The following is a 24,949-nucleotide window of genomic DNA, read 5'->3' as shown; positions in this document are numbered from 1 at the left end:
AGTCCAGCTCAATGTTTTGTACCACACCTATTACCTCTTTCATCTTCAGGTTAGTCTCTGCTACTGCAACAACAACAATGGTAACACCAAAAACTAGACCTACTGACTGCCATAGTATCATATGATAATAGACTCTGAACACCTTCCCTACATAATGTTATAGGCAACTGGAATTTTGCACTATGCAACCCAGTTTCTGTAAAGTATGATAGGAGACCGAGGAAGTTGCTGGCATATTTTTCTGTTTTTACCACTGTTATGAACAGTATTTCCTTCATTTGGAGTGGTTAAAGTCATACTGACAACACCTCAAGTCAGATGTCTTCCATCAAATTGCAGGAGTCAGTAGCAGAGAGTTCCTGTCTCAACTTGATCATAGTGTCAGTATCATTCACGGTACCTTTTAAAGATATTGTGTATATATAGCCAAGGTTCTTACATATAATAATATTACTCCAATCATAAATCTGATCTGTGGTTCACAGCAGGATGCTTCATAAAAAGCTCCTGATATCATCTGTTGGCTAGATATTTTTCTCCTCATCTGTCTCAACATGTATGTCAGAGTTTCTTTGAACCTATCTCTAGCATAAGGATCTTTCAGTTTCCATACATTACTTCTCTAGATTATCTTCTGACTCGGGTTCCATTTAGTTCTTATGCTAATGTCACTAAACACCAGTCTACATTGAGTGGTACATTATTTAAAAAAAAAAAAAACATAGAATTTATATTCACTAGGAACACAATTACAAATACTATCTGACTGACATGTTTACCTATTTGTTAGATAATTAGCTGGCTGATCAGATTCCTGAAATTTGTATTGCAGATGGTTAGGTCAATTTCACAATTTATCCAGTACAACCCTGAAACAAGTAAATAGTATTTTCCTAAACAATAGATCCACTTATTTTGGTTAGTGACTTATTCACAAATATACCAACACCAGCACCCCTGAGGGTAATATTCTCTGGGAATGCATAAAAGCCCTTTTCAGTTATTTACTTTGAATTGTTATTATCTCATATCTGATTAGCCTATTATTACATAACATGCTTCACGATTTTAGTATACATATCTTATTAGTATTTCCTCCTATGTTCTGTATACCCTGGGAATGCATTAAAGCCCTTTTCGGGGCTACTTTATTTGAATTCTTACTATCAGGTAACTAATTTTATGTTATTACATAACTGACTTCACAATTTGGGTATTCATAACTTATTGGGAATTCGTGAGAAACAAGATCCTGTGTAATAGTTTGGTATACTCTGTAAATGCACAAAAACCATTTTAAGGGCTACATACTTTGTATTGTTGTTATTGGATTAGCAAAAAAATTATGAGAATGGAGTCAAGGGATAAGCCCTACTTTCCCAGGAAATACAGGGTACGTCAGCTAGTGTGTGTGTATATATATATATATATATATATATATATATATATCGTTACTATTATGTTAAACTGTCATATGTCCAAATTTGGCCAAATGCATCTTTTTCAATATTTATTTTTGCTTGCAATAGTCACTTCTTTTGGTCAAATTATTGTATCTGCTTCAGATGCCAAGATATCAAAAATTTTTTTTCGTTTTCTGAAGAAGCAATGCTTTAGGCTTACAACACTTTTACATAATAGCAACAATATATATATTTGTATATTTATCTCATAAGAATTTATAAACTTTGAAGAAAACATGGAATAATTCTTTTTTGGAATTGATTCTTAATGAACATATGATGGACTCTGCAATTGAAGACGATGTATAGTGTTCGACTTTTACCAAATGACCGGCACAAATGATTTCTTTATAGTGATCAAATGTATGTGCTGTTCATTAGCTCACTCCCTCTATCAAATTAGCATTACCTGAACTGGTGCACGGTGTACCACGCATCAGGTGTTGAAATGATCGCAGAGCAGTGTGAGATGAAGTGTTTTGCTCAAGAACAAAACACCAATTGTTCTAGGAATTGAAACCCTGATCTTGCGATCATGAGTGCAACACCCAACCACTAGTCCATGCATCCTCACTTAATGAACATGTAACAGTATAAATAATATCATGTACTTTGAGAACCAATTCCAATAAAGAATTATTTCATATTCTCTCAAAAGCTTAGAAATTCTTACAATATCAACAACATATAATTCCTGCTGATAAGAATACTGGTTCTAAAATGGACAAATTCGATAGATTGATTTGTTACAATGGTAGAACACCTGTCATGTCTTTCAGGAGATGTGGGTTTGAGTCTCATGGGCTGCTTCAACTTTTTCTATCCCAGAAGGGTTTTTCAATCCAATTATTTACATACATACTATTATTTATAACTTTATATGTACTTTGGGAACCAATTCCAAAAAAGAAATGTGTGTGTGTGTGTATATATATATATATATATATATATATATATATATAGAGAGAGAGAGAGAGAGAGAGAGAGAGAGAGAGAAAGCGCATTGGCCCAGTGGTTAGGGTAGCAGACTCGTGGTCATGGGATCGCGGTTTCGATTCCCAGACTGGGCGTTGTGAGTGTTTATTGAGCGAAAACACTTAAAGCTTCACAGGCTCCAGTAGTGGGTGGTGGCAGACCCTGCTGTACTCTTTTACCACAACTTTCTCTCACTCTTTCTTCCTGTTGTACCTGTATTTTAAAGGGCCAGCCTTGTCGCACTCTGTGTCACACTGAATCTCCCTGAGAACTACGTTAAGAGTGCCCATGTCTATGGAGTGCTCAGCTACTTGCACATTAATTTCATGAGCAGGCTGTTCCATTGATCAAATCAGTTGGAACCCTTGTCGTCATAACTGACAGAGTGCCATGATATATATATATATATACACACACACACACATACATATATGTCACACAGCCTCCATTGCTTCCACTAATTTTATTTTCAATTTACCATGCATGCACAAATGTTCAGGTCCTCTCCAACACCGTGTAATGCCAATCAGTATAGTCCTTCATCATGTCCTTTGTGAAGTGCAATGTCTTGAAATTAGTCTTCACTTCATCATTCCAAGTTTTCCTCAGTGTTTCTCATCCACAGGTTCCATTCACTTTCTATGTATGACATTTGTACAGTTGTCCTCTTCCATATACATCATTTATCTGTATCAGTGCAGTCTTTTTTACATATTACATTCAGTTCTTCTTATGATCAGTTTTTCTTTCAGCTCATTTGTTCTCTGTTGTTCATGTACATCATACTACACATTCAGCAAATTACGCTTGCTTCATTTCTCTTCAGTCATCACATTTGCTGCATTCAAGGTTCATGTTTCATGAACATCCAGTATCACACATCGTACACAAACATCACACAATCTACCCTCCACTTTGCTGGAAAAGCTTTTGTTGCCAGCAGAATGATAACTATCTGTACTTTTTCCATTTTCCACCATGACTACTGTGCTTTCAGATCATCCCTTCTACTGCTAGTTATGTCACCTCGGTAACAAAAACTGTCAACCATATGTAGCGAGCCCTCCAGGCATTTGATAGAATCTATGAATCTATTTTTCTTGAGTCCTCAGTGCTTATTGTTCTTGTGTATCTTCTGTGTATGTAGCCTGCTTTCTCTGTTAACCTGCCTGTGATCCTACTACATCCCATACATCCATATTATACTGGGTACCTCATATGGACTTCCTACTTTATTTCTATATATCAAACATGGCCACCACTGCCACCACCACCACCACCACCACTTAACAACTGGTGCCGATGTGTTTATGTCCCTGTAACTTAGTGGATCAGCAAAATGGACTTTTGAAAAATAAGTACTGGAGTTGATACATTTGACTAAAAATTCCTCAAGGCAGTGCTCCAGCATAGCCACAGTCTAATGACTGAAATAAGTAAAAGATAAAGATGGATAGATAGATATATGGATGGACGGACTGACGGACAGATATTTGTGGATTAATAAGACCTTGTTAATCCACAAATAAACCCAATTTTTGATACTAGGTTTTGCATGTATATGTGTGTATATGTGTGTATATCACGTGATCACGTGACCGACCAGACCATCAGATGTTGTTACACATCGCTGGTCACAATGCGTTCGCATTGTTTTAGCCTTTTGAATGATGCCACCCCGCTGGCTAAGCGAGCAGGCCAACAGAAGAAAGAGTGGGAGAAAGAGTGGTGAATGAGTACAGCAGGGATCACCACCCCCTGCCGGAGCCTCGTGGAGCTTTTAAGTGTTTTCGCTCAATAAACACACACAACGCCCAGTCTGGGGATCGAAACCGCGATCCTCTGACCGCGAGTCCGCTGCCCTAACCACTGGGCCATTGCACCTCCACGTGTGTGTATATATGTATGTATATCATTGCTTTATATATGAATGTATATGCATGATTTTTCATGGTAAGAAACTGTTCTTTCTTTTTTTTTTAACTTGTTCAATGAGGAAGAATCCCTATGACCTTTGTAGTTCCTTCAAGAATGATGAGATTGGTGCTCTTAGTGTTCCATTTAAACTGTCACAGGTTAACATCTGCAGGAAAAACATGGGCAGAGAGAAGATTTTGGGGACAAGGGATAAGGTGATATTCTGGAGAAGCTCTGGCTCAGTAGTTAATGTGGTACATGGATGGCTGCAACCAGAGTGATGGGAAATAGAGAGGTACGTTGGTGGGAGTCTGAAAGATTACTTTTGAGTATGGATTAATCTGATCTGTGGTACATTCATTGCTGTTTCAAGAATTTCTTGTAGTAAGGAATTGAGCCCTACTTCTTGTAATTGATCTGATTTGTAAAAGAATCAGTACACCATTAAGCTAACCTCATTTACCAGAGTATTTAATACATAGATACTCACATTGTATACATATATATCTGATCATTGGGTGTTCTTATCAGCTGCGGATCACCTAAAATTGACTAATGACATGTTGAAAACCATGGAAGCAAGCAAGAATAACTAAGAAATTCCATGGCTGTTAATAGTTTTGACCTTTTGGAGGCTTTATCAGTTGCTTGTGGCCTTAACTTGAAGCTCTGTTTGAGTGTGGCCACTTCTTAGCTTCCTGGTTACTTCTTTTAAACGTTTGTGTATGCCTATGTTTGCATGTATTTGTAGATGTGTGTATCTGTGAATATGTATGTGTATATAAATGTATATATGTGTGCATATATATATATATATATATACACACACGTGTGTATGGGTGTGTGTATAAGTATACAATGAGATCTTTTCCTCATTTTTTTCTTTTTTTTCACTCTCCTTTTTTTCTTCTTACTACTAGTGTTACTACATAAAAATGCATACAATTTAAAGGTATTATTTGACACACTCACCCACATACACATGCACACACACACACGTCTACATACACATATTCATGCACAAACATGTATACATATACATACACCCACGTACATACGCCCATACATACACCCATACATACATACACCTATACACACCCACATACATACACCCGCATACACACACACATATTTATGTATACATATATACACAAATTTCTTTAAAATTTGATACTAAAGGAAACAAAAAAGGACACACCTATAAATATATTTCTTTTATAAAGTACTTATATATCCATGTACACCCACCCAGCCTACAATATTTTTACATGGATGACAAGTAAACTTCTTAGTTAACTGTCATTCAGTTAATAACGACCTGTCTATTGTCACTCCACAATTTATGCTACACTCGATGACGTTTACAAAGAACCCACCAAAGTTGTATCAGAATGTCATTGGAGTAAATTGCTTGGTTCAACTTCCTCTTTTCTTCCATTTTCAAATGTTGTGTGTGTGTGTTTGAGAGAGAGTGAGTTTATTTTTGTGTGTTTGTGTGTGTTTTGTGAAAGGCTGTTAAGTTAAAGTAATTCAGACCATATGTCTCTCTCTCTCTCTCTCTCTCTCTACCGTCTGACTGGTCCTCGTGCCGGTGGCATGTAAAAACACCCACTACACTCTCGGAGTGGTTGGTGTTAGGAAGGGCATCCAGCTGTAGAAACTCTGCCAGATCAAGATTGGAGCCTGGTGCAGCCATCTGGTTCGCCAGTCCTCAGTCAAATCGTCCAACCCATGCTAGCATGGAAAGCGGACGTTAAACGATGATGATGATGATGATGATATGTACGTTGTGTGTATATATATATATAATATATATATATATAATATATATATATATATATATATATATATATATATATATATAAAGGCAGTGCTCCAGCATGGCCACAGTCAAATTACTGAAACAACTAAAAGAATAAAATAACATATGTTCATATGTATGAGCAGTAGTAAGAAAAAGAGATGACACAGGAAAAGCAATGTTTTTGTTATGTACTTTAGCTTACGGCTGTTTCTGCTATAAGATGCAGCAGACTCTTAGTTGAGGGCCTGAATAACATCCTATAGCTTCATCAGAGCCTCAAATATAAAGTGCAATATATGTATGAGGCAAGAGTGCAGTAAATCTTCCTGTAGCCTATAGCACCACAGAGAGGAGTTCCTATGACTAAATAAATGCAACCATATTATTGTTGTGTACCTCCTGGTCAGTCCTGACTTAGCAGACCTCATGATCAAAGTACCCCAGTCATGACACCCCTGCATCACAAACACACACACTTTTTTATGGGTATGTAGGACTACATTTACTCAATATGCCTTTCTCTTATTTAGCCCTTTTTATACCAACCACCTGAGACCAGCCGTGTTTCTTTGATGCAAATTTTCTGTTTTAAAATGTTTGAAATTAAACCTTCCATCAGGATTTCACATTCATCCATGTTCCAAACACCATCTTACTTTTCTTTCAATTAATTTTGAAACCAATGAAGAATTTAGCAAAATAACTCATTATGAAGCAGGCATTTGGAACATAAATTGACTGGAAATTTTGATGGAAATTTTAATTTTAGGTCACTTTAAAACAGGGAATTATCATAGAACCAAGGACATTTTCAGACAGGTTGGTATCAAAAGGATCAATAATGAGTTTTCTTACTAAATTCTTCATTATTTTCAAAATTTATTGAAGCAAAAGAAATGTATTTCAACATAAATATAACAGTGAAAGAATTCAAACTGTAATGTGTGAGTTGTGGGAGATTTGGTTACTATATTTTGCATGTGGGTGTTCCTTTGTTGGGTTGGCTCAAGGATAACCATGTTGAAAGAAGTAACAGGACATTTCTTTAAATCCACTACATAAGTGGTGGAGCTGAAGTAATATAGGATGGGCCAAAGGGGTCTGAAAGTTTAATAACTTCTTTTTATTAACTTTTTTTTGTATATTTCTTAAATATTGATTTCAAATTTTGGCACAAGGCCAGCAACTTCGAGGGAGAGAGTAAATTGATTATATCAACCCTAGTACTCAACTGATACTTATTTTATCGATCCCATCCCCAGAAGTATGAAAGGCAAAGTCAACCTTGGCAGATTTGAAGGCAGAGCATAAAGACAGGCAAAATGTCGCTAATCATTTTGCCCAGTGTGCTAACAATTCTGCCTGCTTGCTGCCTTAATACTGATATTAAATATTGAAATGTCACAAAAGAAAGGAAAGGGTTTTGATATTTAATAACAATAATTAAAAAAACAAAAATTATTAAAATTTCAGACCATTTCTGTGACTTTCATGGAGGGAGACTTGGCTGCTGTTTCTAAATGTTTCTCACTGTGGTTCATGGAACTATCTGAATGGCATGCCTAAGTGAAAAATTGCCTTGAATTTTCTTTGTGTGAAACAATACCTCCGCCTTTGCTAAGGTGGAAGTAATAATTTTGAATTTTTGCCAAAAGGGAGCTTGTGGAAGGTAGGGATGAGTTGATTACATTGACCCCAATGTACAACAGGTGCTTATTTTATTGACCTTGAAAGGATGAAAGGTAAAGTCAACCTCAGCAAAATTTGAACTCAGAATGTAGCGACAGGTGAAATATTGCTAAGCATTTCATCCAGTGCACTAACAATTCTGCCAGTTCGCTGCCTTAATAATAATAATAATAATAATAATAATCCTTTCTACTATAGGCACATGACCTGAAATTTTTGAGGAGAGGGTAAGTCAGTCACATCAACCCCAGTACTTGACTGGTACTTGTTTTATTAATCCCAAAAGGATGAAATGCAAAGTTGACCCCAGTGGCATTTGAACTCAGAACATAAAAGCAGAAGAAATGCCACTAAGCATTTTATTGGCATGGTAACAATTCTGGCAACTCACTGCCTTAATAATAATAATAATAATTTCTACTATAGGCACAAGGCCTGAAATTTGTGGGGACCAGTACACAACTGGAACTTAATTTATTGACCACAAAATGATGAAAGGCAAAGTCCACCTTGACAGATTTTGAACTCAGAATGTAAAGACAGACAAAATATTGTCAAGCATTTTGCCTGGTGTGCTATTGATTCTGCCAGCTTATCACCTTAACCCTTTCGTTACTGAATTTATTTTGAGATGTTCTGTGTTTCTCTCAATTACTTTAAATATAACAAAGAATTTAGTAAAATAACTTAGTTATCATTAAGCTAGTGTTAGGAACATAAATTATGACAAAGGTTTGGTAGAAGATTTTAATCCAAAACTTATGAAAACAAGGCATTTGAAAACAAAGCCAGAGCCAGTTTCAGCCAGGTTGGTAACAAAAGGGTTAATAATAATAATAATAATAATTTATTAAGATTGAAGTAACTGTTCATGAAGGTAAAAAGACAATAAGAAGAGTGTGATGCAATTTGTAATAGAGATTGTTTATTTAATGAATTGAACAATATTTCAACAGATTATCTGTCTTCTTAAGGTTCATAATGTAAAATGGAAAAATCACAGAAATACAGAAATTCAAAATATGAATAATAAGGAAATCCTGCGTTACTTTTTAGATAAAATGACATCATTAGTTTTCACTTTCATGTGACAAGGTAACGAGGAAAAAGAAAAAAAGGAAAGGAAATAATAGTTGTAGAAACACTAAGAGTATTAACAACCAGATTTGATAAATTTGTTGGAGAAACTGGGATTGACATCAGAGTAGAACATGCTCAGAAAATTGCTTTATTGGGTACAGTGAGAATTTTGAGATTGGTACCCGGGTGTTAAGTATTGTGGAAAGAAGCCCTGTAAGATCCTTGACAACAGGCTGTTGTCTGCTTTTACAGAATTAGCTGGAGCAAGTGAAATCAAGAGCTCTGAGAAGTGAAATGGAAATAATAATAATAATAATAATAATGTTGAAAATATTAAATAATAATTATCATTCCTGTCTGAAAGGATGTAGGTTACTTTAAGTTAATCACTTTAGTTAGCTTCTTTAGGCATTTAAAAAATAATTAAAGCTGGTTAACCTTTGAATATCTTTCTGGAAGTTGGACTTCCAGGAGGTCAGACCTGTTTAAATGTCAAACAGTCAAAAGTCTCTTAATATACTTAAAATTTCCATGCCTAATGCTGAGACATTTCAAAAGATGATCATCTCTGTCCTGTCTGGTGTGTGTGTGTGTGTGTGCGCATCATCACCATATATTTGATGTTTTTGTTTTTTGTTATAGTTGTCAAACTAGAATGGGTTCAAATCCTGTCAGATCTGGTTTTAGCTTTTCATTTCTCAGAGATTGATAAAATAATTAGCACTCGTGCAATAATGGCAGTTTAACTTTTAAACACTCTTAGAGTTACACATGATGTTATAAATTTTATCAATGCATAATTTTAGGGATACAGATTGTAAACGAAAATTACTCTTTTTATAACTACTTTAACTTTTTGTGATTGAAAAAGGTTTTTTTTCCTTTGTTTTGTTTATAAAAATTTCCATAATTAGCCACATGAGTAAGAGAATTTCATATATTGTAACCAGTTGAAGGAACTCTGAAAAATTCATTGTCATTGAATTAAGGTTCACTTGGCTGGACCTCCTCTCTAAGAAATGTTCTGGCCTTCTGCCAATGTAAGAAACCATTATTGTGACACAAAATGAGGTGGGGGGAAAAGCTGTGTATAAAAAGAATCAGGTGTAGTTTGCTAGAGGGAAGACTGTATTTGAAATTTTAGTGTGTGTAGATGATGATGATAGCTGCGTAAAAGAAAGTGCTGAGCACTCAAAGTTGATGGTGTGAGAGGGTGCTTTTGAACAGAAAGACCTAGAAAGACAGAGTAAAGGGATCCTGAGCCTCACAAAATAGATAAGGAATTGTGACAATTGGTTACATGCTGTAACTGAGAAAACCATCTGTTGGGCATGTATAGCAAAGAGAACGCAAACAAGGGAAGTAGTTTGGGAGTTTTCGGTACTTCTCTCCATTTCCCCTCTCCTTCATTTCTCTTGGAATTTTTTCATTACACTTATCTTCTGCTATACCCCCACCTCTTATGGTTCCATTCTGCCTCTTTTTTCCCTCCCACTGCTTCTACACTCTTCGCCTGTCTTTCTCTCTGTGCCCTCTCCTCACAACTTTTCTCCCACCTCAGTACTGTCTCATCTTTCCTTCCCTTTTTTCCCCCTCTTGATAACCTCACTCCTCTCAACCTGCAATGGCTCCCTTCTCTTTTCATAGCTTCCCTGGATCCTCATCACCGTCATCTCTTTCTCATTCCCCTTCTTCTCCCATCTTCCACCCATATTTCAACTTTATCACATGGGATTGCACTGGATCTTCCTTGTACAATCCACCCCACAACTCTTCTACTCTGTCCTTTCTTTCCTAGCAATCCCTTAACACTACTCTTTTCCTTCACCTTCACCCTATTCTTTCCATACTTCTCATCCCAGCAGTGTCCATCCTGTGACTCTCCCCACTACAGTCCCTCACAGCAATTTGTTCCTCTTATCATACCCCACCCTCTCACCACCCCACCTAAAATTTCAATATCTGTCCTTTTCTCCCCATCACTTTCTCTCTCTTGTATTTTTCTTTCAGTCACACTGGTTCTTTAGTTATTCCAGAGTTACAAGTTGGCAGCACTAGTGTCTGTACAATGTAAAAAAAGCACCCAGTACCCTCTATAAAGTGGTTAGCATTAGGAAGGATATCCAGCCGTAGAAACCGTTCCAAAACCAAGACATTGGAGCACAAAACAATCCTCCATCTTACTGCATCATACTCTTTACTCTTTTACTTGTTTCAGTAATTTGACTGCAGCTATGCTGGAGCACCACCTTTAGTTAACCAAATCGACCCCAGGACTTATTCTTTATAAGCCTAGTACTTATTCTATCGGTCTCTTTTGCTGAACTGCTAAGTTACGGGGACGTAAACACACCAGCATCAGTTGTCAAGTGATGTTGGGGGAACAAACACTGACACACACACACACACACACACACATATATATATATATATATATATATATATATATATATATATATATATATATACACACATATACATGATGGGCTTCTTTCAGTTTCTGTCTACCAAATCCACTCACAAGGCTTTGGTCGGCCTGAGGCTATAGTAGAAGACACATGTCCAAGGTGCCACGCAGTGGGACTGAACCCGAAACCATGTGGTTGGTAAGCAAGCTACTTACCACACAACCACTCCTGTGCCTCCTGCGCCACTCCTGTTATCCTGTTGAACTATCTAAAATGGTGATATGGATGGCAGAGGCATGATGGTGGTGAGGAGGAGAAAGAACTGTTTTAACCCTGAGAGTAAAAATTAAAGGGCTTACATACATCAAAATAATTTGAAAAAAAAACAACAAATTTCCAGCATGCTAAACTGGCAATCCTTATATAAAACAAAAGGCTTCTCTTGTATTTTATGTTACATTGTGAAGCCTGCAGCATTAAATAAGACAGTATAGAGGATCAGAATTACTAAAATGTGACATTGGACGACATTATTGTGGATCCACAATAGAAATAATTTGAAGATCAATACACACTGCACTATTATTCGGATGTTAGGAATATGTGGCAAGGACAAGTCTGTACAGTTGAAGTCTGCTGAATTAATTTATCATCAGTTTAGGACTAAGCTCTATTCTTGAGTTACTTCTCTTTTCCAGCTGGTCCATTGCTAATATTGAGTTTCTTGCTAGCAACTGGCTTATTGTTATCAAGTTTGTTGCTTGAAGTTTAGCTGTTGTTAAAATTCCAAGTTACTTTCAGTTTCTGTATGGATTGCTACTGACCTGTTGCTTGCTACTTGTCTTTTGTGGGCAGCCAGACTGTTGCTTGCTGCTGGTTCTTTTGCTTGCAATTTGTTCATTACTTACAATTAGTCTTTCGCTTGCTGTTTGTATTGGGTTGTTCACAAAGTTCCTGCCGATTTTTAAAGGAAAGAAAAAGGTCAATAAATACTTGCCATTACATTTTTAATCAACCAAATATGAACCATGTTGTTGCACAATGCGTCTCCATCTTTCCTTTAACTTGAAAATACCCTCTTCCCAGAATTGAGGTTTCATGGCAAACAATTCATCAAGGTATCTTTTTACATGATCCAAGGAATTGAAATTTTTACCATTAAGACTATTCTGCAGAGACCTGAATAAGTGGAAATCTGAAGGAGCAATATCTGGTGAATATGGATGGTGGAGTAGCATATCCTAGCCAAGCTGCAGCAATTTTTGCCTGGTTCCCAAAGCATCAAGTGCCGAAAATGAACTTTCTTGTCTTCCATTTTAAAAGGTTACAGAATTAACAAGGTTATAGGAACATAAATCTTCTTCCGTGAAAAGATATCTTAAACTGTGCTCTAAATGGAGGTGTAGTCAAATCCTATTTTAATGACTCATCCATGTTCTAAAATAAGTTGAAAGGTAAGCTACTATAAATTGGCACAAACTTTCCAGACGACCCAATATATTGCTCACTGTTCATTTGTTGCTTGCAACTGGTCTGTTGCTAGCAGCTTGTCTATCACTTGCTGTTGGTCCATTACTTGGTCCATTAATCTGGTCCTTGCATTTGGTCTCTTAATGGTAACTTATTTATTAACTGCAGTAACTCAATTGAAGTGAAAGGTTTCTAATCTATTATCAGAAATCGTCTATATAGTTATTTTTAATTGTTCACTGATTGAAACACGCCCTTCACTATTGTCCTGAATAGTTTAAATAACTACCAGTCAGTATGAAAAAGAAAAAGAAAAAAAGAAATCTGAACACTCAGATTTCAATCTAGACAAATATTTTCTGATTATTTCCATGCATGCTGTGCAGCTAAAATGTCTAGTTGTGCAACTGTCATTTAGTTTTGCATGAAAAAGCATATACTGTGCAAAGCTGTTGCACAGTCAATAACGATAAGAATACATTTGTGTTGGTGGAAACATGTTTGACAACTAAGATAGTTAATCACTGAGATTATCTTTTATTTGATTCTTTTTTTGTTGAAAATCTGGTAAATCATTTGAAAAGTTTGAATTTGTTATAGAAACAATCTGTTGTTAATAATATCTGAAAACATACACAAACTGCTGTTTTTAAATATTCTTTTTTTTTTATCAAAATTATTCACTTTGAAACCCTTTTTTTTTTGTAGCTGCTTGGTTTCAAACACTGCCCCCTCAGTTTTTAAATCACCTTTCATTTATTGCATATTAAAACACTTGATGTATAAATATATGCCATATATGTAGTCTGATAAAAAGTATCAGTACTGATGTTATAAAAAAAAAAAATTACAATACATCAATTTGGCATTTAATCCCCTTCAAAGTAGTCCCCTTCTGAAGCCCCACATATTATCTAGTGTTGTTTCTATTGATGGAAGCATTTCCAGAATCCCTTTATTGGAATAATGAGCAACTGCCTTATCGCATTCTATTGGATTTCCTCAATTTATTGAAACATTGTTCTTTTCAAGCCTTGGTTTTGGGGTCATAGCTATAGACCCACAATTTGTCACCTATTATGACTGTCTTCAAAATGTTTTTGTCTTCTTTTTGAGATGACCACACCCTACACATTTTACTTCCAAACACTGCTATAAACAACAGAAGTGTGCAAGAATATTATAACTTAGTATGCATGTGCCACAGAGTTCAAGGTCAACCTGTGCCAAGCGGCTTCACTCTGCATACTTTAGCTCCATTATCATAGCATCATTCCTGATATTTTTTTAATCATATCTCATATGATGGCATATTAGATGCCTTTTTTTCTCCAAGAAAAAGTCTAAAAAATCCTCCCACATCCTATAGTTGAAATTGAAGCCCCCATAAGCTTTATGCACTAAAAGCTATTTTTTCTTGAATATGTGCCTCTGAAATTGGGATACATCTAAAATGTGCTTGCATCTTTTATGCCATCAAATATGGTTCTGGAATACTTGATGCTGGGGTCACTTAAGTTTCAAACTTATTTGCTTGTAAAATATTTTTCATATCCTCATCATTACAATTTGTTTTTACTTCAAAACCCCACTGTCTTAAAATTTCTGGGTTGCAAACTTCATTTTGAACTTTAGGATGACTAATTTGTAACAGAGCAGCTATATGCTTGTATTCTATAGGTACAGAGTTTCATGTTATTATTTATGAATAGGTCAGTACATACAAGTTTATCTGTTGGCGATAGATACCATGTCATTTGGAAATGTTAACAAAAATGACCAGTTCCCAATCCAGGAGTGGATTTACCTCTCATTTATTTAAAATCATGAAATCAGAGCTGAGCATTTCCTTTGGCATTTGTTTGGAAATATTTTATTCTTGCGTGTATGGAATGTGGAAAATAGTGATGGTAATTAATGCAGTAGTATGTTGATTCCTGGAAGAATCATTGGTGTATCAGGGAAAAAAAATGCCTCAAACTATTTGTTCCAGCTCTTTACTTTGTGAGTTTGAGTTGCACTCAGGTCAACTTTACATTTCATCCTTTCTAGGGCATGCCTTAACAACTTTACATTTCATCCAATCCAGGGCATACTTCAACAGAACCATAAGAATGTCAAACCAAATACTTTGCAGTATTTGCTCTAGCTCATTGCATTCCATGTTCAAATTTTGCCAAGGCTTGCTTGGGTGATTAACTGTATCTGTCACCTAGTTTAACCCTTTAGCATTCAGATTACTGCGTCAAATGTAAACCTTATTTATCTGCATGGTTTTGAATTAATCATGTATTATATTGTGGCTTTGAGGTTTTGATGATGTTATTGTATATTTTCAGAATGATATTGTAAGGTAGGTGTGAGAGCCCAGATCTGGCCAGTTTGAACATAAAACTGGTAGAATATTTCAGCTGGATATGGCTAGTTTAACTGCTAAAGGGTTAACACTCGCACTTAGTCTTTAGATATCTTTAATGAAGGCCACTCTACTGTAGGTATTCAAACTACGTTACTGGTTTGAAGATATTTCTCTTTCCAGCTGTCCCACTAGATTTGGAGACCATACCCTGTAAAGGGTCATGAACATTGCTTTTCCTCCTGACTGAAAGATAAAAAACAAAGTGCTTTTTAGTCAACAGCTAGGTTGGTGTAATTCCATAGCTTTTTCAACTCCCTTCTGCACAGTATTATGGTCACTTGATATTGTCCTCACTTGATATTGTCCTCTCAATAAGTATAATTACTCTCAACTATAATTTTCTTATATCATTGAACCCTTTTCTCTCATTACCAAATCTATATATGTTCGTTTTTTCTTTTTTGGTCCCATTTCTTGACTTTTTTTGTTTTTCTATCTTTTAGGACAATGTCAACGTATTCCTTGAGGCATGTCGAAACACTTTCGGTCTAACTAACACTCAGTTATTCGACAGCTGCGAACTACAGGACTTGTCCCAACGAGCAATTGCAGACAAGTAAGTTTTATCATTGCTTAAGAACTTTAGTTGTTGCTTTGTTTTCCTCTTTTTTCTTTTACTGATGTTGCTGTTGCAGTTTTTTTCTTCTTCTTTTTATTCCTTTCTATTAAAACTGCTTCTGTTTACATTGTTGTCTGAATTTCCTTGCTTGTGTATGAATGCTGTATGATGGCATATACATATGTATATATATAAGTAAATAAATGGAGTTGAACACAGATGCTATTCAAATTCTTTTACTTTCGACATATGTTTCGAAAACAACATTGGTCTTATTCCAAAGGAATAAACAGTGTAAAATGCAATCTTCTCATCAGGAAAGAAAGAGAACCTATCTCAACAACAAGACATTATAACAATTTGAATAGCATCTGCGTTCAACTCCATTTATTTACTTATACTACACAAATTACTGCACATTAACCTGGAGTTTCTACCTTTGAATAGGTCGCTACATCCTTGTTACTTGCGTGAATTTTGCTACCCTGGTAACTGTTTATTGAATTTTCCATGTTAATGGTAAACAAAGGATAATTCATTCATCCATTTATATATATATATATATATATATATATATATATATATATATATGATTATTTGTGCGCACGTGTTTGTGTGTATCATCATCATCATCATTCCTTTAACAACTATTTTCCATTATTGCATGGCTTGGGCAGAGTTAATTTTTTGAAGATTTTTCTGCAGCTAGGTGACTGGGTACCCTTTCTGTCACCAACCCTCACCTATTTCCAACCAAGGTAATATCTCCTCTTAGACAGATATATTTTTGCAAAATATTGGAAATGAATAGCACTGCTTGTATGGTAGTGACACTTATTTGCAACTGTCATTGTAATGTGAAGACAAGGAGACACAAACATACACACACACACACCCTCAAACTCACATGTACATACACACACACATACCTCTACCTTGAACATGAGAGCTGTTAATTAGAACTGTCTTGTACCAAATGACGGAGCCTAATCCAGAAGAGCAAATTGTAGTTTGAGGAAAACAAATTGCTCATCAAATAGTGAAACGTAATATCTGAAAACTGCAGGTTTTTGAAGTTCAGTACAGCTGAGGGCCCAGAGGTAATCTCACCTGCACTGGCTAGTCATATTATACTTTCAAGGCTTGTTTTCTCATTCACGAAAGGTTACACATGTCAGAACAGCACTAAGTAGTCTTATATGCATACAAGGTGCAGCAAGCATGGCTGTGTGATTAAGAATCTTGCTTCCCAATCATGTGGATTCAGGTTCAAGCCAACTGTCTGGCACCTTGGATAAGTTTTTTCACATGCATACAAGGTGCAAGCATGGCTGTGTGGTTAAGAAGCTTGCTTCCCAATCATGTGGATTCAGGTTCAAGCCAACTGTGTGGCACCTTGGATAAGTTTCTGCTACTATAGCCCCAGGCTTGTGAGTGGATTTGGTAGAGGGAAACTGAAAGAAGCCAGTTGTGTGTGTGTGTGTGTGTGCATGCATGTGTGTGTGTGTACAAGTTTGTGCACATGTGTATGCATGTGTGTGTGTTTCCCCTTTGTCTTGACATCATATAATGGTAGTAAAACAAGCCTCACCATCATACAAGTGATGTTGTTTGTTTCCAGCCTTCCATGAAAGGCATGTTTGACCATGGGAAAATATTACCTTGTTTGGAAACAGGTGAGAGTTGGTGACAGGAAAGGCATCTAGCTGTGGAAAAATCTACCTCTACAAATTCTCTCTAGCCTATGCAAGCATGGAAAAGGGGATAATGATGAGGATGATAACAGTTGATATTATAGCCATATATTCATACATACCTTAGCACTGCTGCTTTTTATATTCAAAGTTCTGTACATCCATTGCTGAGTTGAAAATCCATTTTGGATGAATGGATAATGGTGGACCTCTGCTGATGAACCAAATTCCATGCTACATTTGTCATATCAAATTTAAAACCGAGGCATTGAGTAACTGATGATGGGATGTATACATATATAATGTGCTTGTTTATTTGTGTTGTTGATCTTGAACCTTTGGTATTTTGTGTTCTCATTGTTTCAGAGTTGTCCTTCATTGAGGTTCTAGTTCTGATAAGAGTTAAACTTGTTCAGGGAGTTTATAGTTTATGGCGGTTTTGTTGTATATATTTATATATATTTATTTATATTGATCACTCTAAAATATTTTAAATTCTTGTCTTCAAAGTTAAATTTATTTACTTTCTTTGACATTTTCCTCTCGACACTCTTTTGTCATTTTTGTTTTCAATTTCTCCCTCCTGCCCTGTCGCTCTCCCTTTCTCTTCTTACTTCTATCTCGTTCCCTTCTCACTCCACTCTCTCTCTCTGGCTTATCTCTTTCATTTTCATTTCCTGTATTTATTTCTCCTTCCCACTACAATACAGTGAGAAGGTGATAGCCATCTCTGCATGTTTCCTTCGTATTCAGCTTGTCAGAGAGATATCACCATTCTTTTGCTACTATGCAAGTCGACAACAGGTTCATGCTTTTCACACACCCTGGCATTGCTTCTTTTCTCTAGCAATGGTACACAAGGAGCATGAGGTGTTTTCTGTGTGAATTGTACAGAAATCCACATTTTCTACACTCCATTAACATTAAATGCAATGACCTCTAAAAGTGTGGTATGTACTTCTATATCTTTGTAGTGCTACATAGATGAGAGTTAAAATTTCCCCAGACTTTGCTACAGTGTATATCACAAAAATAAGTAGGAAAATAGAATAAAGAAAGACACTTATGTCCATTTCACTACATCATGAGTCACTATGTCTAGGAGCCTCTTTTGTAAGCTGCATATTGTGGTGAATATTGTTAAGGGACATGAGACTGCGTGCTTAATATGACGTATGCATTGGCCACCTGACTATTATTAAAGAGTCCACTCCTTCTTGCTCTTTTTATTGAAGTTTACCACCTTGGGTTTCTCAGCTGATTCCAGTTTTAACTTATGAAACTTAATTAGATGTTTAATTGAATAGGAAATATTTGTTGACTTTAAACCTGTTTCTGCAAATACCAAGTTACAAGCTTACCAATTTCTCTTTGTTTACCTTTGTCTTTATCTTTATTTTGTATGTAATGGCTTCAGAATGTGTGCACATCTATGCATGAACCATTATGTTGCCAATGCAAACACATAGTACACCTATGTCTTAATACAGCACACTCTGCTTTGGTGGTAGCGGTAGTGGTATGGAAATCGAGTCATACTTGATTTCCATAGTAATATTGAAATCATAAGGGCGGCGAGCTGGCAGAAACGTTAGCACGCCGGGTGAAATGCTTAGTGGTATTTCATCTGCCGCTACGTTCTGAGTTCAAATTCCGCCAAGGTCCACTTTGCCTTTCATCCTTTCGGGGTCGATTAAATAAGTACCAGTTACGCACTGGGGTCGATATAATGAACTTAATCCGTTTGTCTGTCCTTGTTTGTCCCTTCTGTGTTTAGCCCCTTGTGGGTAGTAAAGAAATAGGTATTTCATCTGCCATTACATTCTAAGTTCAAATTCCACCGAGGTCGACTTTGCCTTTCATCCTTTCGGGGGTCGATAAATTAAGTACCAGTTACGCACTGGGGTCGATGTAATTGACTTAACCCCTTTGTCTGTCCTTGTTTGTCCTCTCTATGTTTAGCCCCTTGTGGGCAATAAAGAAATAGGAAATCAAGTCATACCATATGAGTGGATGGAGTTTCTCAAGGTGGATTTTCTACAGCTGAATGTCCTTCCTGCCAACCAACTTTACTAATTTTCAAGCAAGGTAATATTTCTCCATAGCCTGACATGTTTTCATAGAATATAGGAAATGAATAACATTTATTTACAACAATCACGAGATGTCAAGACTAGGAAACAAAATTTCACACGCTCACATACAATAAGCTTTTTTTCAGTTTCTTTATACTAAGCTCACTCATATAACCTTGTTTGGTTATAATAGAAGACACTTGCACAAGTCCGCCATGCAGTGGGACTGAACCCAAACCATGTGGTTGAGAAGCAAACTTCTTAACCACATAGCTATGCCTATGTCTTGAAGTTGCACAAAATGGTAACCAAGTACTTGAAAAAGAGCTCTGCAATTGGATACATTCAGAATGGTTGTTACATCATCCAGTCAGCTGTAGCCATCAAAGGGTCTTTGACATATCGACACCTTGCATTTGCAAGATTTTGGGCTTGGCACCACTCTGCAACAGATGCAACTCGTTTGCAACTAAGTGAACTAGAAAAACATAAAATGTGTGATTAGTTCAAAACAATATGATAAAATAAGAATTTCAAGGTGATATCAAAAGGTTCCTGGGCTAGTTATGTTTAATAGAAAAATAACTTATTTATCTAATTTTTAACGTCATATCCTTCGAAATAGTCACTTTGCACAGTAATACACCAGTCCCAGCATTCTTGCCACTTTTGGAACCTGACCTGGAGGTTGTTTTATGTAAGCCAGTCAAGGATATTCTTCAATTCACTCTTGATCTTGACAACAGTGTTAAAATGGCGACTTTTCACCTGCATTTCCATTTTGGGGAAGAGATGGAAGCCCACAGGTGCTAGATCTGGTGAATAGGGTGGGTTTGGAAGCAATATGATGTTTTTGGCAAGAAACTCACGAGTGAGGAGGGCTTGGTGACGGGGTGTATTGGTGTGAAGAATCCAAATCTTTGCGGATGTTCAGATTGCCTGCATGGACCTATACGACACCAACAACATCAATAATGTCGTTGACTGTCCTCCAATGATCTTCATGCATAAGCTTATGAATTTTCTCCACATTTCTGAAGGTGACGCTTGTGGCAGGTATTCCAGATCGCTCATCGTCTTCCAAGGATGTTCTTCTGCATTTGAAGCTCCTTGCCACTTGAAATATTGCATATGACCCATTGCCTCATCACTATAAGCTTGCTGAAGCAGGCTCAGTGTCTCTGTAGCAGACTTCCCAAATTTTATGCAAAATTTCACGTTGGCTCATTATTCCAATTTCCTGTCCATGACAAAAATTGCAGACTACAGCATACACATGATCATGAAAACACAAATTTCACAACTTGCAAAGTAAATACAGCGATGTCTCTCAGCACACTACCTCATGAAGGTCACTTTTAACTCTTGCTGCACACAGAACCATGTACTGCCATCTGTTGGCATGCTACAGAACTAGTCTGGAAACTTTTTGATACCACCTTCATATATTTGACAAAGTAATCTGAAGGGTTAAAGACCTTTCCAAGTGTGAATAGAGGTAAACCAACAGTCATGAAATGTGTATGTTTATGTGTACACTTGTATATAATGTGTGTAAATTTATTTAGCATTAGTGGAATCAAAGTTGCAAAATTCATTGATAATTTTTGCCATTCATTTTTTTGGTGAAATAATAATAAAATAAAACCCGAAACAACTAATATAAATAACTGGTATTTCAACATATTGAAAGTACTAACACACACACACTGTATATATATTTACATTATGGCATAAACATATGTGGAAATGCTCTTCATTCTTGGCTGTCATGTTAAATAGTGTGACATGAAGGTTTTTGTTTTTAAACCAATTTTGTTCAGTCATTCATACTTTGTAACATTTATTCAGGCCTCATTAACCATTAGATAATATAAGCTACAACTTAGGGTACAAAGAAAAGTAAATGTCACAGATTTTTTTCCCATTGCTGGATTTACCATGGTGTAAATGGTAAATTATAAGTTTTCTTTCCTATTGTAATATTAAAAAATGTGTAATTATAAGTAAATAATTTGTTACTTAAAATGTATCTTTTAAATCTGAGCGTGTTCTGGCAGATTGGAATGTGTTTGTGCTGATTGCTGTTGTATTTTGTCACTGGATGACATCTCCTTATAGATGACATGTTCATAACAAATCAGTAGATCACGTGTTATGAACACACATCGTTTAAAAGGAGAAGATGTACTTAACAACGAAACACAACAATGATCAGCATATTCCCACTTGAATATGTCAGAATATATTGAGACTGAATCAATTCATCATTGTTTGGATTCTCACTGTTCTACAGGTACCTCGTGAATTATGATCTGTTTGACAGACTTCCAACATACATCAACAAATATTTTGTTTACCGATAACCACCATCATGGCCATTGCCAGCCTCCCCTGGCACCTGTGCCGGTGGCATGTAAAAAGCATCCACTACACTCACGGAGTGGTTAGCGTTAGGAAGGGCATCCAGCTGTAGAAACACTGCCAGATCAGACTGGAGCCTGGTGCAGCAACCCATGCTAGCATGGAAAACGGACGTTAAACGATGATGATGAAGGGCCTGTGCCCTTGATAAATTCATCAGTCTCTGTGGGGTGACTTTGACTGAGGAGACACATTTTAAGCTTAAAACACCATGGTGTTTCAAGCAGCAAAATTTGCATTGAGAAACAGACTGCTTTTGACTGCAACATTTTCAAGGGATGTTAACAAGATTTATGTATCGTACAGTTATTGAGCTGTAAGGGTTAGATTATCATCATGAAGGTCGTGATCTCTTGCGTGCTTCTGCTTGTTGGTGAGGCCCTTGTTGTGGATGAATTCAAGACTTTTCTTAAGGGCATCTCTATTTTTTCCATCTTCAGTAATGAAAGATATATCGGTTAATGTGGTCCCCGATATACAAAACATGTGATGGCCGTGGTTGGAATGATGTTGCTCATAGGTCTGTTCATTCAAACTGATCTGGAGCTATAAAGCAATTAAAACAAAACAGGCTGCAATGTAGGAGGGTATGGATGTGTGTGTGTGTGTGTGTATTCAAATATGTAAAACAGGTCTAATTAAACCAATGATTTTAGAAATATAATCAATTTTAAGTTAACTCCTTGTTGAGTGTGAGGAAACATATTACTTAAGTAATGATCTCCCGGTATCTTCCTTTACCAATTTTGAGGGGAAGGATTAAGTTTATACCATCAATCCCAGTACTTGACCATGTTGGAATTTAAATTTGAACTGTAATGAACTCATACAAATACTGCAACTTTATCAGCATCATCATCATCATCATCGTTATTATAATTTTCTTCAGTGTTATAACAACTGTTTTTATCCAAGCTAATATTTGTTGGAAGAGCCCAAAACATTGTGTTGTATTTGTCTGGATTCTATGCAAGGTCTATACTGATCTCAGATCTGAATTTAGCAAATCCTCCCAAGTCTTTTGTTTTACTTCTAGCATTAACACCTGACACATTTCTATCTAGCATGCACTAATATATTAGAATATATGTAATTGCATGAGAAATATTAATACAAAAAATTTATCTTTCCTCTGGTCATATCAATTTTGAGGTATACTTACTATAAACATACAACAAAAAAATCTATACGTTGAGTACTTGAAGAAACTAAATAATTTGAAGATGAACTATTGATAGTGCCTAGTTGTTTCAAATCTCTTGAAACATCAGAGTTATAGAATCTTTGAAATTACTAACTGCCTTCAGCATCAATGTGAACTGACACCACTTTAAACAAAAACAAGAAGAAAGTTAATGTTCAAGACAGCACCTGGATGCTTGCTGTATGGTAACTGTTTTAATAGCATTTGTGTTTGGGTTTGCAGCAGATCCTTTCATCAAGTTAGCTGTTCTTAATTAAACCACATAATTTTAGTTGGCACATCTGCCATGATGGGAAACTGAACACATGGCCACAGTTTTAATCATGTTTAAATTGTACATTTATGATATTCATATCTGCCTTATGTTTCACTTAGTTCAATTCCTGATCAACATGATCTCCACTTACTTTAATCTCTAATTGGTTTGATCTCTTGAATAGGCTCCTATGACATTGTGTATTATTATTTTTTTTTTTTTGTTTAAAAACAAAAGTTTTCTAGTTTAGTTCTGCTTTAAGACCATGTTGAGGAACAAGATACCTGGTGTAGATATAAATATTGTGAATAGACATAGGTGCAGCTATAGTTGTGTGAGAAGAAGCTTTCTTCTCTACCACATGGTTTTGGGTTCTGTCCAACTGTGTGACACTCTGGGCTAGCATCTTCTACTATAGCCTTGGGCCAACCAAATCCTTGTGAGTGGATTTAGTAGACAGAAACTGAAAGAAGCCTAACCTTAACCCTAACCCAGATTGTTGAATATAGAAACAGGATTAGCTTTGGCTTGATTTGAACTCTGAACTGACAGGAAACAAGTTAAATGCTGTAACGGGTGCAAGAATAGTTATGTGATTTAAGGACTTCGCTTTCCAACCACCTGCCTTTGGATTCATTCCCACTATACAGAACCTTGGACAAGTGTCTTTTACTATAACCGCAGACAGACTAAAACCTTATCAGTGTATTTAGTAGACAGAAACTGAAGGAAGGCCATTCTGTATCATCATCATCATCATCTTCGTTTAACATCCGTTTTCCATGCTGGCATGGATTAGATGGTTTAACTGGAGCTGGCTAGCTGGGGATCTGTCCAGACTCCAATTGTCTGTTGAGGCATTGTTTCTATGGCTGGATGCCTTTCCTAATGCCAACCACTTAGCAGAATGTGCTCGGTGCTTTTTACATGGCACAAGTGCGTTTTCACATATGTATATGTGTGTGTGTATAATGTATGTATAGGTGTGGGTCTGACTGTGTTTGACCCCCCCCACCACCACCACTTGACAACCACTATTAGTGTGTTTACATCCCTGTAACTTGGTTCGGTGAAAGAGACCAGTAGAATAAGTACCAGGCTTTAAAAAGCAAAAATTACTGGGGTCAATTCATTCAACTAAAATTTCTTCAAGGTGATTCCCCAGCATGGCTGCAGCCTCATGACTGAAACCAGTAAAAAGATACACTCTAAATATGAATTTAATGGTCTAGAAAAATATTATCTTGATTGAAACAACATACTATCTCAGATATTTATTTCATTTAATAATTACATTTGATCAAGTCAGATCTTGCATTGATAACTAACTTTTGTGGCGACAGAACATGAATTAGCTTTAAATCAAATGTGACCTGGACACCAGTAGGTGGCTGTGGAATGTAATATTTCTTTCTGTATTTTTTTTTTTTTAAATATGGGTTGATTGATCTGAAAGAGGTGGATTTTCCTACATGGTGAATGTCAGTGTAAGCAGAAGTAAGTAAAAGTCTG

The 24,949-nt window shown here is 36.3% G+C and overlaps 1 protein-coding gene across 5 annotated transcripts in view; it reads left to right on the top strand.

The window, feature by feature from the left end:
• Nucleotides 1-24,949, top strand: part of LOC115216997 (LIM and calponin homology domains-containing protein 1-like) — a 294,506-nt gene that overhangs the window by 144,228 nt on the left and 125,329 nt on the right. For all 5 annotated transcript variants that reach the window (XR_005001247.1, XM_036507360.1, XM_029786512.2 and 2 more), the window contains exon 4: nt 15,669-15,781. Coding sequence is in view for 4 of the 5 variants with exons in the window: in XM_036507360.1 (XP_036363253.1) it covers nt 15,669-15,781 (113 nt within the window). In the remaining variant the exon portion in view is untranslated. The remainder of the gene's footprint in view (nt 1-15,668; nt 15,782-24,949) is intronic.

The sequence above is a fragment of the Octopus sinensis genome, linkage group LG11 (assembly GCF_006345805.1).
Source record: "Octopus sinensis linkage group LG11, ASM634580v1, whole genome shotgun sequence".
In the NCBI taxonomy this organism is placed as follows: Eukaryota; Metazoa; Mollusca; class Cephalopoda; order Octopoda; family Octopodidae; genus Octopus; species Octopus sinensis.
Note: the sequence above shows the minus strand (reverse complement) of the source record. Positions and strands in the feature narration are given on the sequence as shown.